The sequence below is a fragment of the Rissa tridactyla genome, chromosome Z (assembly GCF_028500815.1).
Source record: "Rissa tridactyla isolate bRisTri1 chromosome Z, bRisTri1.patW.cur.20221130, whole genome shotgun sequence".
NCBI lineage: Eukaryota > Metazoa > Chordata > Aves > Charadriiformes > Laridae > Rissa > Rissa tridactyla.
The window spans coordinates 77,951,465-77,968,072 of NC_071497.1; the positions used below are offsets into that span (position 1 = coordinate 77,951,465).

A 16,608-nucleotide genomic window follows, 5' to 3' on the forward strand; every position below is an offset into this window, starting at 1 on the left:
GGTCAGCACAGGAGTACTCATCACTTTGCCATCCTGCAGGAATTTGGGAGGGAAAGAAAGCTGAAAGTAGGGTACTGTGGTTGCACAAGCGGCTTAAGGTACTGCTTGGTCCATGCATTTAGCTTTTAGGACCTTAGCTGGAGCTGGAGAGGGGCAGATACGACCCTGTGTTTTAGGTGGCAAGTGATGATAACAGCATGGGTTTGAGTAGGACATTTTTGTCACATTTCGTTCCTTCTTCTGAAACTCCTGAATTCTTTGCTTACCTATGCAAGCAATAAAGGAAATGAAGAAAACCACCCACTCTGTCTCACGCTGAAAAGGAGGAGGAAAAAAAAAAAGCTAAGTTGGGTCTGAGAAGCGGGTGGAAGGGGTGTGGTTACCCGGGAGGTGTGTCAGGCATCGCTGAACTTATTTATAAGCGAAGGCATCTGTGCTGGGGAAGAAACCTCGCTGAGGCTTTGTCAGCTGCTGCTTTTCCCCTGACACCGCTCGAAGAGCACCTCTGCTGCGATGGGGAGGCAAAAGGACGTTCTTGCTACTATTGAGGAGCACCTGAGGATCAGAAACAAGCTAGTCCGGCAAGCGCTGGCTGAATGCCTGGGGACACTGATCCTGGTGGTGAGTCCGTGCTGCCGTGCGGGGATGCTCTCCATCTCCTGGGTGTGGGGATGCTCTCCATCCCCTGCGTGCGGGGAGAAATCGTCTTGGTGATGGGGCTGTGCTGCTGCCAGAGTTTGCACTGGGGACGAGCCCAGCTCCAGTGCAACCTACCCCTGGGGACTGGAGAAATCCTTATCCGCAGCAAAAAGATTCATGCAACTTGCCATAGGACGACCTTTGGGGTTGCCGGCAAAGGGTGGGCTCCGCAGAGCTGGGCAGGTGTCTGGGGGCTTCCATGTGTCTGCAAAGCACAGGGAGCAAGAAGTCTCTGTGCAAGCATCAAGTGTTTTGCTAGAGATCATGCAAAACTTCCTTTCTCCCTGCCCTGGAATATTTTCTTGGCACTGAAATAACTTCCAAGGGTTATCACCCGGGGAAGTGAAAGCTTTTTCCTCACCTCGCTTTGTTTTCCTTGTGCATCCTATGGAGAAAAAGTAGCCAGAATTTAAACTGTTGCAGTGGGTTTTTTTGCTGTTGGCTGCCCGTTCCCCAGGGTCTTATCAGCTGGGCTGCACGATGCCTGTGCCGGCTGCTGATCAGGACCTTGCGCTTGCCATGTGTGTGGCAGTGCTGAGCTGTCAGTTGATGTGTTCTTAAGTGGTAAATGGCAACAAAACTCTTTTAGTGCTCGGTTTCCGAAGGGATAGGATATAAGGGATGAAGCAGGGTGGGTATCTCTGTAAGCGATTTGGTTTGAAGGTGTTTTGGGCAGCCCTGGCTTGCTTGGAAGTCTGAGGCAGATGTGAACAGTTAGGACAGGGGTGTGTGAGGAGCAAATGCTGGCATAGCAAAACCGGGATGGGGATATCTGGCTTCAGGCAACTGCATCCGAAAGTGCAGGACTGCGCAAGAGGCCGCGAGCCTGTTGAGTTCAAGTTGCAGCAGAAAAGGGTTGGTGTTCACCCAGTGAATACCTGCGGGGGAAAATTTCTCTGAAGTGATGCAAAGCCAGGGCAATCCTATCGGCTCCAGTGGAGTGATTGTAGGTTTACACCTCTCTCTAACTGGTGGATGATTTGGTGAAGCTGCACATGCTTGTGGGGACAACACAGAAGGACCGACACACTATCTTATGTTTTAATAAATAAAGTTCTTTTTTGATTGGAAAGAGGAGACCACTGGGTCTTGTGTGGGAGGATACAGGTCCCCCTAAAATGCTACCGCTCTTAAAAGAAAGCAGCTTTGCAAGGTGCAGTGTCTTTATCATCAGAGTGACGCACCTTTGGTGATTTCCAAACAAGTCTTGTTGATTTTTCAGAGAAGGATTATTTGGGATTAGGGTGGGTAAAAGCTTATAAGAAAGTGATTAACAGGTAGAAAGTTGCTGTCTGTGAATCACTGATGTTGCTGCAGTTAGTCTCAGGACTGAAGCAAGGTAAGGCTTTTAATATTGCTGGAGAAAAGAAGCAAGCCTTTAGCCACGTGGATCGGAGCTTTCAGAAGGGCTTGTGATCCAAAAAATGTTCCTTCTTCCAACTGCATTACCTGGTGTGACAGAGACAAAACCAGGGTTTACAGAGAGGGAAATGGGTTCCAGGGCAACAAGCCTGCAGTACGGCTCTGCTGGGCGTCAGTGCCCTTCTGCCTTGGAGCTCTCCCAGTCTATTGTGTTAATGAAGTGATTCTATTTATTTTACTTTAAAAAAAAGTAATTTTTTTTTTACTCCCTACCACCCCAATTCTTTTGCATCTTTTTATTATATCACCTGCCTAAAACAGAAAGCGCCTTGAAGATGATGTTCTTCCCCTTTCAGGTGGCCTGGGTATTGGTTTGAACTGGACAGTCCCAGGAGAGAGATTGTCATTCTGTACCTTGCCAAAGCCCCTGCTGCCCGCCGCCCCACCAGGAGGCTGAGCTGGGTGTGCATGCATTTAGCTGCATTTGAGCCTGGTAAATCACTCTTACTGTCTTCAAACAATAAAATACCTGAGAAAAGACATGTGATCCATGAAATTGTCTTCACCGGACATGGAACTGATTGAGCATAAATATGCAAATATGTCCAGAGCATAACAATATTAGGGATGGATTTAAGGTTTGATATTGTTCGCACTGAAATTAGCTTCCTGAGCTGAAGGGAAGGAGACTGTTTAAAGTTTGCAGCTTACTTTAAATTTCACTGTCTAATGTAAAACTTGCCCCACTGTGGATATTGGCACGGCTTCAGCTTCTTCCCTCCTCCCTTTCACTCCTGTACTGACCGCAGCACGCTCAAGCTCTTCTAGAGCAAAGCGATTTCAGACCCCTGCAAAGTCTCTTTGCCTGTAAGAATTAACCTGGTGCTTGATTTTATTTTTCTTATTTCTTATTTAATTTAATTTTAATTTAATTCTTATTTAATTTTCTTATTAAAACAAAATAGTGCCTCTTTTTTTTTTTAAGATAAGATAAGAAAAATAATCCAACTAAAGCAGCCAAGCCCTGAATAGTGCAAAGGCGAGGTGCTCTTTACTTGCAAGCTGCTTTTGCTGTGTACAGCACCTGGCACAACACGGTATTAGTCTGCAAGTAGTGTCCTTTCTGTTATAAGAACAGTAATGCTGATTCTCCCTTTCCTCTGATAATTAAAGTGACCGTCTTTTTTTCCCCTCTTCAAAACGCACTTTCCAAGCAGTACTTTAGGTTTGAACTTTATACCTATGTCAGAAGCACCGCTTGCTGGCAATAGTTAAGCAATGCAAACGCTGAAGGCATTTTCCCAGTGGCTTGCTGTTTGTGTTATTACTGTAGCAACCCACTAAAGCTGGATTTCCAGTGTGCCTCCCTTAAAGGCTCGATCTGTTTGCCTTGCTCTGCTGGCTGTAAATACCAAAGCTGGCACTGTTTGGTTTTTACATTTGCAGGAGAAGGAACTCGCTGTTTACAATTGATTTCCAAGCCAGACTAACTGTGATTCACTGCTGTGGAGGCACAAAGACAGAACAAAACAATTCCTAACTGCTTTTCAATCAGGGCTGTCTTGACTTTGTGGCCAGGTGGGAGCTTTTTGGAGTCTGAGTGAGCTGCAGACCACAGAAACCAAAGTTGCAAAGTGGCTGGGAGCCTCAGTGAACGGTTGGCAGTACAGAACTTAAAGTTGCTGCTCATCCCGCAGCCGTCGGGGGCTGCACAGCAATCCCCGCAGCCGCTGTTTGATTTGCGCCAGTTTGCTTGAACCCAGCTTGTCGCATTTGGAGAATGTGATTTTTTTAAATTTTTTTTTTTTTTGGTAATTTTTAAAATTTCTGTTTTTTCTTAATGCTTTGATAGGGTTTGAAAGGGGCCGGAAATCTTTGCTGTGAGCATGTCGAGCGCTGCTTATCCCCCCCCTGCAAAGGATCTGCGCTGCCGGGTGTGCAGGCGTGGGAAGTGGCAGCGCTGCTGCTCTCCCTCACCTCTTCCACCAGAAGAGCTCAAAGCTCTTCACTAACTGTCTGAAACTGTCCCTCCTTGCTATCCCCATGCAAGAGCAGGGAGTTTTCTCCTTCCTACTAACAGGACAGTTCAGGCACCAGGACTTGCTGTCAGTGGGAAGGCAGCTTTTCCCCAGCAGTGCCCAACCCTGTGAGCAAAACCCCACCAGTTGTACAGGTCTTTCTAAGAGACAAAACCTCCCAATCTGAGGGATTCTGATGTCTGAGGGATATCAGAATAAGTGTTTTGGCTTCCATGGTTGTGTGTGGGGGAAACAAAGTAAAATAGTGAATTTCGTCTCTAATGCCTGGCTCCTCTGCTGACGGTTTCTCAGGTTTCTTGTGCTGAGCGCCGCTTGTCTCCCCAGCTTTGTGCAGCGTTGTTGTAGCACGTGATGTATGTGCAGCACAATTTTCTGTAGCCCCTCTTATCTCTTGAGTCCTGCAGCCCTGCCTGGCTCCGGGACAGTGTGAAGTGCAGAAAGAGCCGTAACATGACGGACCATCTGTGGCTGCCCTTCCCTGTAGGACTGCTTCAGTCCAGGGTGGTTCCAGCTGAGTTGGGTAAGAAGCCCGACTGTGGGTTCTAGTGTTTCTCCTTGCCTTGCAAGGACCAGCCTGGTTGCTCAAGAGTTGCTTTAGGGAAAGGCAAAAATGACGGTGCTCCTTGCACTGCCTGTGTGGCTGATGGAGATTGTCCTGGCTGCATGGGCCATGGAGTTGAGGAAGATGTCCTCATGCTGTTTGAGCAGAAACAGCAATGGGGATGGATCTGTTGTCAGATCTTCCCGGCTGGGTCCTGCTCCTTGGGGAGGGCAGCAAGAGGCCATGGGGGAGACTTACAGTGCCTTTAACCCCTTCTTGCATTGAGCTGTAGAGAAGGAGTTGGGAATTTGTTTTGAACTGTCTGTAAAGTGATAGTCCTCTGCCCACTCTCTCCCAACCTCCCCCTTGAAGGGAATGTAGGACAGCCCTAAATTCCACTCTGATATGAAGAGAGGGATCCCTTTGTGTGTCAAATGCTTAAAATCTTCTATCAATACTTCAGTGTCTTTTCTTTCAGAGTAGACCCCTGGTTTGGCTGCCCTTCTGGCATCTTCTCCACCAACAGAGGACAGTGAGGGCTGAGCAGCCTTTCCTGTCCACCGAGGTGATTAGGGTGGATTTACAGCAGGCTCCTTGTCTAATCCCTAATTTATTTGCTGGCTGAAGAGGAAGCTTGTAACTCGGGTAATAACACTCCTCATGGGCTGCGCGAGCAAAACTTTCCCATCTTGATTTAGAGATCAGTCTGTCTGAAGTGCAAAAGCAAATGCACCCAGGCCTTTTGTGCTGCACCTGAAGGTGTGAAAAAGCACCCCAAAGAAAAGCGGAGGCAAGCGAAGGAGGAAACATGGCTGTTGTGCAGGGGAGTGCTGAGCACTACCTTTCTCCCAAGTTCATGTTCAGAGCTGCTTTTCACAAGGTCTGCCTATAAACTCCGGTGGCCTCACTTCTTCATTACCTTTTTCAACTTTTTTTGTGTCCTCCAAGGTGCTTTCCTACCATCCCTGACTACCTCCGGAGCTTTCTTGTCTCCAGACATTAAGATGGGGTGTTTTTGCCTTGGGTGACAAAAACGCAATGGCCAATCTCCAAACATGCACTGGACACAGGGAGTTTAAGGTTCTCCTGCGTGTGACGTTTCACCCAATGACCTGCTACCATTTCCTGGTTTTGCTGCTGCTGCTTCTGGCTGTCCCCTCCGTTGTACAGGCTTTGGAGTTTGTCAGCCCCTCCACCCTTGAAGTGGTTCAACTCACAGATCCTGCAGAACATGAGTTTTGTTATTTTTCACAGTGCAAGGAGCTGGATTAACTTGTGAGGGAAGAGGAGAAGCGTGCCTGTTGGCAGGGAAAGCCATAGATCTGCCAGAGCCAGTAAGATGAAATTAGGGAGCAGGCTTCCATCAACCTGGTTAATGGGTACATTGACCTCAATTCCTAGGAGAGTAGCTTTAATCCATCGGAGTGATGCTTTGTTGCAATCATTTTATTAGCACTTTAAAACTGCTTTTGAACTTGGCTAGTGGATCATGGGGGAATAGCAGTCGACTGCTGCACATGCTGCTGTGTGAGGGGCTAACCTGGCTTTCTGTTGGCTGGGATGTTCTTCCACTAATGTTTGGGTTTTTTTAACAGCAACAACAACAAAACTACCAAAAAAAAAAAAGAAGAAAAGAATTGTTGGAGGCAGGTTACTAAAATCAAGAGTTGAGGTGTCATCTCTGCCTTGGGTGTGCACCACTGTCTCCGACTGTAGTTCTGTAATATTGACTAAGAACTTTTGTATCCATTGCATGCACTTTAAAGCCACTGGGATAAATGCTGAATTGCTTTTATTTGACCTTCCTTGCATTTCAACTCAAGCTAGATGCTCCTAAACACTTCTCCACTAGCGTTAGAAAAGGAAGAATTAAAAAAATGGATGTTGAGGGTCTCCAGTCTCGTATATCCTGGGAAAAGGAACTGGAAGGAAAACTAGCAAATAGCAGAAGTGGAAATGGTGTAATTAAAAATTGTAATAGCCACTACCACAACAAAACTGTGTAATGTCAAGCCACTTGCCACAAAAGCACGGGTTCCATGATTTGAACTGGTTCCTGAAAGTCAAATGCCATGGATGGATGTCATGCATGAGAATATATGTTCATGCTTAGTGGACTCCACTGGTGCAGGGTGGAATTGCACACATGCATATCAAAGTTCAAACCTGTCCTTTAATATCACCTTACTCTTTCTATCTGCTGAGGGTCAGGTTTTCTACTGTTACGCCAAATTAAGCCAACTAGTGCTCAGGGCTGATCTGATAAATAATTGTAATGCTCCTGTGGAGTGGCTCCGGGCTGTTTTAACATGGCCCATAGACTCTCTTCTGAGGAAAAGCTGGAGAGCTATTGCCAGGTGTACGATGGAGGGAGAGGAGGATGGGGAACAACTTCTTGAGAAACGGCAGATCTGGCCTTCCTCCAGGTTAAAGGAGGACCTTTGTAGGTGACCAGGAGGATGAAGGGGGGGAAAATTTACTCTGTGGTTTCTGCAACCAGAAGTTATGTGGCTAGTGAGCCAACCACCATCCACTTGCAGAACTGCCAGTTCTTTCAGAGTGAATAACACAAATACCTTAAACAATTGGAAGAACCTGGGGCCAACTGTGACAAACTCAGATGCCCATTGCAGCTTTTTGTGGGCTCAACCCCTCCCTGGTCAGACCGATGAGCTGCGTGGCATTAGAGAGCTGAATGCCATGGTCAAATAAATACTCTCTCTAAACCTCTGTCTAAAGCATGCTGGTGTTCTTCTGGGATAAGGGAAGGAACAGATGTCACACTGGTCATTAGCCGGTATTTATTTGCTCAGCTGGGGCTACGCTTCTTCCAGTGGTTTGGGCATAGCTGGGAATAATGGCTCTGTTTGCTGCATGATAAACAAGACTCATCTTTTCTGTCTTTGCCTGGGTGTCTTCTCTAATGTGGTTTCCCAGTTGGGCAGCTCAGGGTTAGGACGTTGAAGGGGCTGTTCTGGCTGCACCCAGTAGAGAGCAGTGTTGGACGTCCCCTCTCCTGAACTAACGAGTTCTGCAGGTTCCTTTGTTCTTTATACACAAGATCCTGTGTTGGGGACCTGGCTCCTTGTCAAGAGGCACCTGTGTACAGAGTGTCCACCTCCTGAATCAGCCTGCAGCCTACCTGGCTGCTGCTTTCCCAGCAGGCTGAGTGCAGTGTTTGCTTTGCTAGTAATTCACCCGTTGCCACGGGGATGAGAGGGGATGAGTTAGGTGTGGTTTGGCTTTGCCCCTGATGTGGGTTGTGCATTGCTCAATGGGCATGTCCAGTATTGGCAGGAGAGGTGAAGAGAGCTACCCCTGTTGCCTATTTGGTGTCTTATTCCCTAGGAGCAGATACTGCCTCTGTGGCAATTGTGTAATTCTGGGATGATGGAGATCATAGAAGCAGAAAGTCTTGATGGGTGTGTAGATATGGGCATGTGGTCAGTAGAAATAAGGCAAGCCTTGATCCCTAGATTTAACGATCTCAGGAGCAAGCTGTAATCCCTGTCCTAGTTTAAGGATGCTCTCAGTACCTGCTGATGTGATAATCCTTGGTATACACCAAGAATCAATTCAGGTGGAGTTAGTAGAAGATAAAAGCATGCAGAAGATCAGGATTAGGGCTCCTTAAATTATATAGTGGGTAGTGGAGAGACTTGGACCTGCAGAAAGCCTCCAGCTGGATGAGTGATGAACTGCCACGGGAATCTGATCTCTGTTGTTAAGGGCGAGCGTAGGAAGGATGGCTTTTGGATGTGGTTGGGAGGAGAAGGATCACCCATTTGGAGCACACGTCTTTGAGCAAGAGCACATGCCTGCCTTAGCTACTGGGAAACACCCCTTATGGCTCAGCAGAAACTTTTGTCCCCCAAAGTGCTTAGTGCAGCCATGATCTTGGACAGAAGTCCAAGCATCTGGCTGTACTAGTGGTAGACTGTCTGTGGAATATGGACTTTTCTTGACGCTGCCTGTGCCATGTTGGTGCTGCAGAGATGGGTCAGCTGTGTTGCCCTGATCTTTTCTTACATGGTTTTGCCACTGGAAGGATATGGCTGGTTTCGGATGGCGTGGCCTTTGCTCAGAGTGCCCACAGCAGAGAGCATCCTTTGGGGCTGGCACAAGTGCAGGTATGTCAGCCCAAGGAAGCAGCTCCAATCCCTCCGTCAGCCAGTGCCACCTGAAAGAGGACTCCATGAATGTCAGGCTGTGTATGACCTTCTTCAGTCATGTCCGTATTTCCAGGCACTAGCAAAGTTGGCCCCTGCCATGTGACACTGTCAAAGAATTAGCCTTTTAAATGATAAGGACTCATGTCCCTCATCTGAACTGTAAACACCTCGGTCCAGGGCGCTGTTTGTCTGATTCTTCTCACCTATCACCTGAAAATCAGATGGTTCGACAAAGACCACCAGTCTCTTGGAAATGTGATCTGTGGTCTGATCTTGCTTTTGATTTTGGCCCCGGCTTTGTTTCCTCCTGCCAGAAGATAGACTTATTCTGTGTCCTTTCTCCTTCCTTGCTGCTCCTGAAGATAACGCCTAGATACTTGGACCACAGATTGAAGGCTTTGAGTGATGGGTGGGCTGTGGTGGTGAATGCAGGTGTAAGTGGAGCAGTTACAGGCGCTGGTCAGCAATTGCCATGATATGAAACAGAGAGGGTAATTTCAATCTCTTCTCCTCCTCCTAGCTGTTTGGCTGTGGCTCTGTTGCGCAGATCATCCTCAGCAGAGGGACTCATGGAGGTTTCCTGACTGTTAACCTGGCCTTCGGCTTTGCTGTGATGCTCGGCATTTTGATCTCGGGACAGGTATCAGGTACGTTGTGGCTCCATGTGAGCTGGATTTCACTTGTGACAATTGTTGTGTAGGCCTAGATGGCTGTGCTTTTCCTATGTGGCACTGGTATGGAAACCAGTGTCCGTTGCCTCGTCTCTGGGATGCAAATTCTGCCTGTAAAATGCAATAACCACCAACCTCTCTGCAGGTGGACATCTGAACCCAGCTGTCACTTTTGCCATGTGCTTCTTGGCTCGGGAGCCCTGGATCAAGCTGCCCATTTATGCCCTGGCCCAAACCCTGGGGGCTTTCCTGGGAGCTGGAATAGTCTTTGGGCTATACTATGGTAAGTGCAGAAATGCTCTGTGTTTGTTGGGGTGAGATGGATGCTCTTCATGATGCGCTGCAGGGAGGCTGGTTCCCAAATCAGAGAGAAGCATTTTCTTGCAGATTAGAGATGTGAGGAACCTCCTTACTGTGTTTCTTGGGGGCGCTTTTCTGTCCTCATACTGATGATGGTTTCAAATCAATCTAAAGGCCAACCAGCATCGTCAGTGTGCAAGTCTTTGTCCTTGAGTACTGATCACTGTAACATGGACCAGTGGATAGTCCCGATTGTAGGTACTATATGTATTTAAACAGATCTTTCAGAAATGCTGATGAAACACTAGTAGTAACGGGGATTTTCCATCTGTGCATTGTTCCACAGCCGTTCTATCCTTTAAAAAAAGACTTCACCATGGACGCCTTATGCATTGTCTCATGTTAGCTTCCAGACAAGGGGAATTTCTAGCAGTTTCTGCTGTGTTTATCAGAGCGATTCTATACTTTGTAAAGCATCCTAGAAATCCAGTTCCTCATGCACCTGTTCCTCATCACAGGGCAATATTCAGTGGGCAAGAACTGTCTCTTTGTGCTGGAAATTGCTCTTCCTCAAATATCAAGGATGACATTTTGACTCAGATTTTGCCTCCTGATGTCTGTTTCTGGCAATAGGAGCAGTGTTCCCTGTAGCTGAGCAGGACATCTGGGTCAGTGTACCTTCCACGCGAAGGGAGGAAGTTGCCACTTGGCACTAGCACCAACTGCTTTTCACTTTAGAAAGGAGGAGGGTGACCTGCCTTCATCTCTGTTAACATCAGGATTTCAGTTCAACACCAGTTACCTTTCTAGTTGGCGGGCTGAAGTCTCCTCTTCAGAAGAGTTAATCCCATTTTAGCTGCCTAAACCACGGAAGAGCTACCTTCAGAAAGTGTCTGTTTTTCTCTCCACTAACCATGGAGAGAATCTAGACAGCCTGCCTAGGTTAGTCATCCAGCTTCTACATAGTGGTAGGTAAGGGGCTGACTGCTCTACATGAAAACCCTGAGAGGTAAAACTAATTGTGTATTGGCTTAGAGGAAAGTGCAAGGTCAGCCCAAATCCTGCTTGCTGCAGATCAGGTCCGTAGCAGTATCTCATGTGTTGATACCAAGTCTGAGACCACAGGATTTTGGGTACCTTTGGGAGAGATTTGAAGTCAGCTTAGTGTTTACATTTTGGTTCTAACTCTTTCCTGGTGGCTGGCAAGCAAGAAATATTAGGAGCAGGGACTCAGGCCACCTGCCTGTGAGCCTGACTGGTAAAATGCTGTGGTGGATCACGCCCTAAGTTTTCCAAATGGTTTTGCAACACATAGCAATGGGGTTCTCAGGGAATTCTGTCTCAATACTCATGGCTCTGTGGAACCTGCATTTTAGTCATTTTCCAAGCAAGGATCTCTCTCTGGTGCGTGTTGGAAAATGACTGACCTCTCTGCCTTTCTCTTTTTTTTTTCTTTCTTTTTTTCCCTCCTCACCTCTAGATGCCATCTGGGCTTTTGGCAGCAACCAGCTGTATGTAACAGGACAAAATGGCACTGCTGGTATCTTTGCCACCTACCCATCTCAGCATCTGAACATTGTGAATGGATTCTTTGACCAGGTAAGAGGGCACTAGGAGGACAAGGTGCATTTGAAGAGGAATCTTTTGGAGTGGTTCTGGGCTTCTCCTTTAGTTACAGAATGAATTAAAATTTAAAGAGAAGATACCCAGAAAAGTTTTTACAGCTGGCACAGCCCATAGGAAGAGCAGAACCATAAAGCACCCTTAGGCTTGTGTTAAGGGGATTAACCACTTGCATAAGATTGGCCAGGACACTGGTGAAAAGGATAACACTTGGTCTTAGCCCCTGAAGAGCAATAGCATGAGGAAGGATGGCTCTTCCTCACTCCCACTGTACTATTGTGGCTATTGCACAACCCAGAGGTCACCTAGGTGTGGGGTGGTGGTTGGTGTTGGAGGTGACTGTCTACTCCTTGACGTGACCATCAACCACAAAGGGACAGCAGCCACCCAGCTGTGACAGGCTGGAAGCATGTTCAGGAAGGTGTCTTCAGCTTTTCTGGCTGCTCAAGTAGTTATTCATAGTTCTTCTATGAGTAGGGAAAAAGGTGTGGGCCTGATCGAGCCTGTGGGCTGCCAAGAGAAGCATGTTCCACTATTTCATTCCCGTGGGTGCTCAGTCTACTGTAGTCTGATAATGCCATGAGATGACTTAGTGCGGCTCTTTGAGTTTAGAGAATGAGTCCTAAATGCATGGGACTTCAGAGGAGTTAAATAATTTGATTAAAAGATTAACCTGGATTAAATTATTTTTCTTCACCCTCTCTCCCCAGTTTATTGGCACTGCCTCCCTGATTGTTTGTGTCTTGGCTATTGTCGATCCTTACAACAACCCTGTCCCCACGGGGCTGGAGGCTTTCACAGTTGGTTTTGTTGTCCTCGTTATTGGAACCTCCATGGGCTTCAATTCTGGCTACGCTGTCAACCCTGCCAGGGACTTTGGGCCTCGTCTCTTCACAGCCATCGCTGGCTGGGGCACTGAAGTGTTCTGGTAAGTGCTTGCCAATGAAAACCGTGTGTGTCAAGTTGTTTGTGGCTCTAGTATTATAAAGAGTCTTAGCACCCATGAAGTATCTTTGGATTTTATAAACATTTTTAAAAGACAGTGTTTGCTCTGCCCCATTTTCTTAAGAAATTGTAGAAGCTTGGCTGTTTCTGGCAGTGAGACCACATGACCTAACATGGCTATCAGGGAGACAATCTAAAAGCATCCATGAGAAGTTCAGGTTTACCCTGAGCATTAGCCTATCATCATTTTCTTAGTGGTAGAAAATGTAAGGCGTTTGTTGTATTTGGATTTTGCTGTTGCTGGAGAAAATTGAGAGTGCCAAGAGCGGTACAGACTACCTGCTTTCCTGCAAGCAGTGGGAGGGAAGTGAAGGTGCCTAGTTCAGGTACTGCAACTGCTTCTCTCCTTTCTTGGTGGAGAGACAGTCTTAAAATTCCTGGAAATAGCTGTTCTGAATTGCTTGTCATCTGGACTTGCAGTGAGAGGCAACACTTGCCTTGGAAATCGCTGTGCACGTGCAGGTACTGTTGTCTTTTGCAAGTCAATGGTAATCTTTGGAGGTGACCATATTTTGCGTTGTTCCAGATCCAAACATGAGTATCTTAATGTGTAGGGTGCAGTTCTCACCTTGTGCATTTTCCCTTTGTTTTCCAGGACTGGTAAACAGTGGTGGTGGGTTCCAATTGTTGCTCCATTCCTTGGGGCCATTGCAGGAGTGATTGTCTATCAGCTGATGATTGGATGTCATGATGAGCCTTCTCCACCTGCCTCTGAGCAGGAAACAGTCAAGCTGGCTAACGTGAAGCACAAGGAAAGGGTGTGAGGAAGCCTAGAGCTGGCAGACATTCATTACTCAGGACTCCAGCTGGCAAAGAGGAGGAAGGAGTTAAGAAGAGCTTCAAGAACAGCAGGAAGACCTTTTTTTCCTGTCTTGAGATAGTCTAGCTTTTTTTTTTTTTTTCACGTGTGTGTGTGTGCGTGTGTGTGTGTGTGTGTAACCCTAATGCATTTGCTTTAGGCATTTTCCTGTGACCCTTTCCCCAAATGCAGTATCATGTAATCTTTCCCTAGTAGAAGGGAGTTGAGGACTGTAGGAATCAGGAGAGAAGTGGGCATTGCTGTCCAACATCTCCAACATGGGCCAGTTGTTCAGAGATCTGGAGCTCTTTTGGCCTGTGTTGCTGGCCTTGCCTGTGAGCTTGGCATACTGTTTCCCTCCAAACCTGCGTACCCATCTGTACACCGGGCATCGTGCAAAACTTAAATTGTTTTGCTAATATGGAATGGAAACTTCTACATCCTGGAAAAATTTGCCTGTGATTATACTATAGATCAAATTCATGCTTGACATTTCTCTAAACTCAGTAACTTGTCACCAGGTATGAACTTGTCTAAAGGATTTTTATTTGCCATACTCTTTATATCTCCCATGAATTCTTAGAACATCGTATCAATCAGCTGATCCATAATGTCAGAGCAGAGTGTGAGAATGCACTGGATTTCAATTTAATATTAAGACAAAATGTTTACAAACCACTGCACCCTGGTGTTCTAATCACGATTTTTAATATTGCCCACTCCTAAAACATAACACATAGGAAATCCTTGTTCTAGCCAGGGGCTAACCTGGGAAGAAAGCTTGGGTCCCTGTAGCAGCTTTTTCAATTAATCAGCTTTGTATATAAACTGCAAGCAGCTAATAACCAAGTTCCACTGGAAACATGGTGTTGCTAAAGTTGTGTGTGTTCATGTAAATTTCACAATAGTGTTTTTTTTTTTTTAAAATAGATTTATATATAAATATACTCCTTAAAGCTGTTACTAAATACCAGGTTTGGGATGAGTCAGTTTAAAGATGTGTGGAAACTGCTGGTACTTTGACAGCTTTGAGATCTTGTCGGATTTTCCTGAGGTGGCCTTAGATTATGGCATTGTGTTGTTGGAACATCTCCTCTCGTACCTTGCAGAGTTACTGGGGTGTCCCTGGTACTCACAGCTGAAGAACTGAGGTCAGGCGCCTCCTGTACTAGCAGTTCTGGCATCTCAGGGGATCTCTGGCTCTCCCAAGACCATCTTATTATAGAGTATTTGAAATGAGCAGTATCGGTTGTGAAAGAATTTGTAGGCCCCATGCCACTGCATTAGAGAAACTCTTTCAAAGCCTATTTCTTTAATGTATGAATTCCTTGAAATATGTAACTTTGTACACATTTCCAGTCACTAAAATGATGTATTCTTTTTTTTTCCTTTTTAAAAAATAAAATGTCAATATCTACACTGTAAAATGCTGATGTTGGTTGTATTTTTAAGCAGCTGTCAGTAAACTTTGCCATGGAAAGGAAGTCATCTATAGCAATAGCTTCCTCAGGCGCTCTTCCTCTTCAGCCTGTAAGAGCAAAAGGGGATTAACACTTTCAGGCAATACATCTACACTCGCCATTTGTGTCTTATTCCTTTCCCTTTTGGGCTGTTTTTTTGGGGCAGGTGGGAGAAGACGGGGTGCCTGTAGTCAGTACAAAGGCCAAGGTATAGGCTGTTGTCCTGCTACTGGGCATCTTATTCTTCAGGCAAAAGGAACATGAGATCAGCGTTTGTCCCTTGCCCTTAGTACTATTTAGCTTCTCTTACTAGTCTTTCAATTAATGCCATTCTTCTGAGCATCTTTCACTTGTCACTTCTTTTTATTAGCTATGCCATGCAAGGAAAAGTATTACAGGCCTGAGCCCAGCGCTAAAAGAATTACAGAAACAGCTTTCTTCCAGCCTGTGTCCTCTGTAAATACAATTATTGTTGCTCTTTGGCTGGTCCATGTCCTGCGGTATTTTTCCTGTATTAATTGCACTGCCTTAAAATAGCTCATAACTTCCCATACAGTGCCATACCGAACAAGTCAGTGAAGTCTGGATGAATGTGATTTCCTGCAATTCACCAAATAGAAATCAAATGGCTTTTGGCAAGAAAGTTGCTGAGTTTGTTTGGTGTGCTCTATCTGCGGTTAGCATGCTGCTTTATTCCATATATATCTTGAAAGTTTATCCCTCAAAGTCTGTGTAGAAGTCTTGTATACTACTGTGATCAACTAACATAGCTGCAGAGGTCAATTCCCACTTCCCTTCAGGACTGTTAGGCCTTTTTCTACTCTGCTTCCACATGGTATCTTCAACATACTTGATCAATGTATAAAAATTCTTACTGCAGACCTTATGACTTTTGATTCAAGGTGTGGGTTTGGGGTTTGTTTGGGTTTTTTTGTTTGGGTGTTGTTTTTTGGGTTTTTTTTGTTTTGTTTTGGTTTTTTTTTGGTACATTCTCTCCTGCTTCCACCTGGCATGAGCCCTTGCATTATCAATGCCTCAGCGGTCGTATGTTAATACCCTTACAAAAACTGCACTAAAATACCAGTTTCAGGCCAGAATTTTTGTCTTAACTATATCCCCACTGTGTAAAGCTTCATCTTTTCTGGGATCTGTTGGAGAAGCACCAAGCACTGCTGAGTAGAGAGCCATTACCCTGTGGAAAGGGGCAGGCTCAGCCTCCTGTCAGCAGAGGGGGAGCTGCGGAGAACTTAGCTTCACCTTCCAGAAGGGTCTGGCCCATATGAGACATAATTAGGGCAGGTCTTTGCTGCCCTAACCATGGAAGGAGGGCAATGCGCAGAACAGTTTGATGTGCCAGATTTCAAGAGCTGTAGAAGTGTTATTGAAGCATAAGGAGGGAAAGAGGGAGTTAACCGCAGATGGCATTTTCCCTGGCAGCAGGAACCCTTACGTTGCTGCAAGTTGTTGTTCTGTTTGTTTTCAACGTAGCTGCCTTGAGAGAGCTTCTGGGCGTTATTCAGCTGGCAGGCCCATGCAAACGAAAAGATTTTTTTTTTCTTTTCTTTTTTCTCCACACTTAAATTTCAAAGGCAATGAATCATTTTGTAGTTAATGCCTTGTTTTTGGAGTCGCTGGAGAGGTAAGACTCATCTGGCCAAATATAGTCATCCGGGTTTTAGGTCAGATGAACTCCAGCTGTCAAGCTGTTGAAATATACTTACTTTGTAGGAAGAAATAAATCTTTGGTTTAAACTATTCATGCTTGACAGGGAGAGTAATTTGTCACTGGAACAAAATGTTAAAAGATGTTGTGGATTCTCTATTGTGTGAGGTTTTCAAATTAAGACTGGCTGTGTTGCAAAAAACTCTCTCAGTTAAATGGCAAGCTGTACTCTTAAGAGCAAGTCCCACTGGAGGAAATTCCCAGACCTCTATAT

At 45.9% G+C, this 16,608-nt stretch overlaps 1 protein-coding gene across 1 annotated transcript; it reads left to right on the top strand.

Annotated features, from left to right (window-relative positions):
• Positions 1 to 416: 416 nt before the first annotated feature.
• On the top strand, positions 417 to 14,638 carry AQP3 (aquaporin 3 (Gill blood group)). Its single transcript, XM_054186234.1, has 6 exons — positions 417 to 621; positions 9,334 to 9,460; positions 9,630 to 9,767; positions 11,265 to 11,383; positions 12,118 to 12,335; positions 13,008 to 14,638. Exons 1-6 carry the CDS (start codon positions 514 to 516, stop codon positions 13,174 to 13,176), a joined length of 879 nt encoding a protein of 292 aa, XP_054042209.1. The 5' UTR covers positions 417 to 513; the 3' UTR covers positions 13,177 to 14,638.
• The last annotated feature ends 1,970 nt before the right edge of the window (positions 14,639 to 16,608 follow it).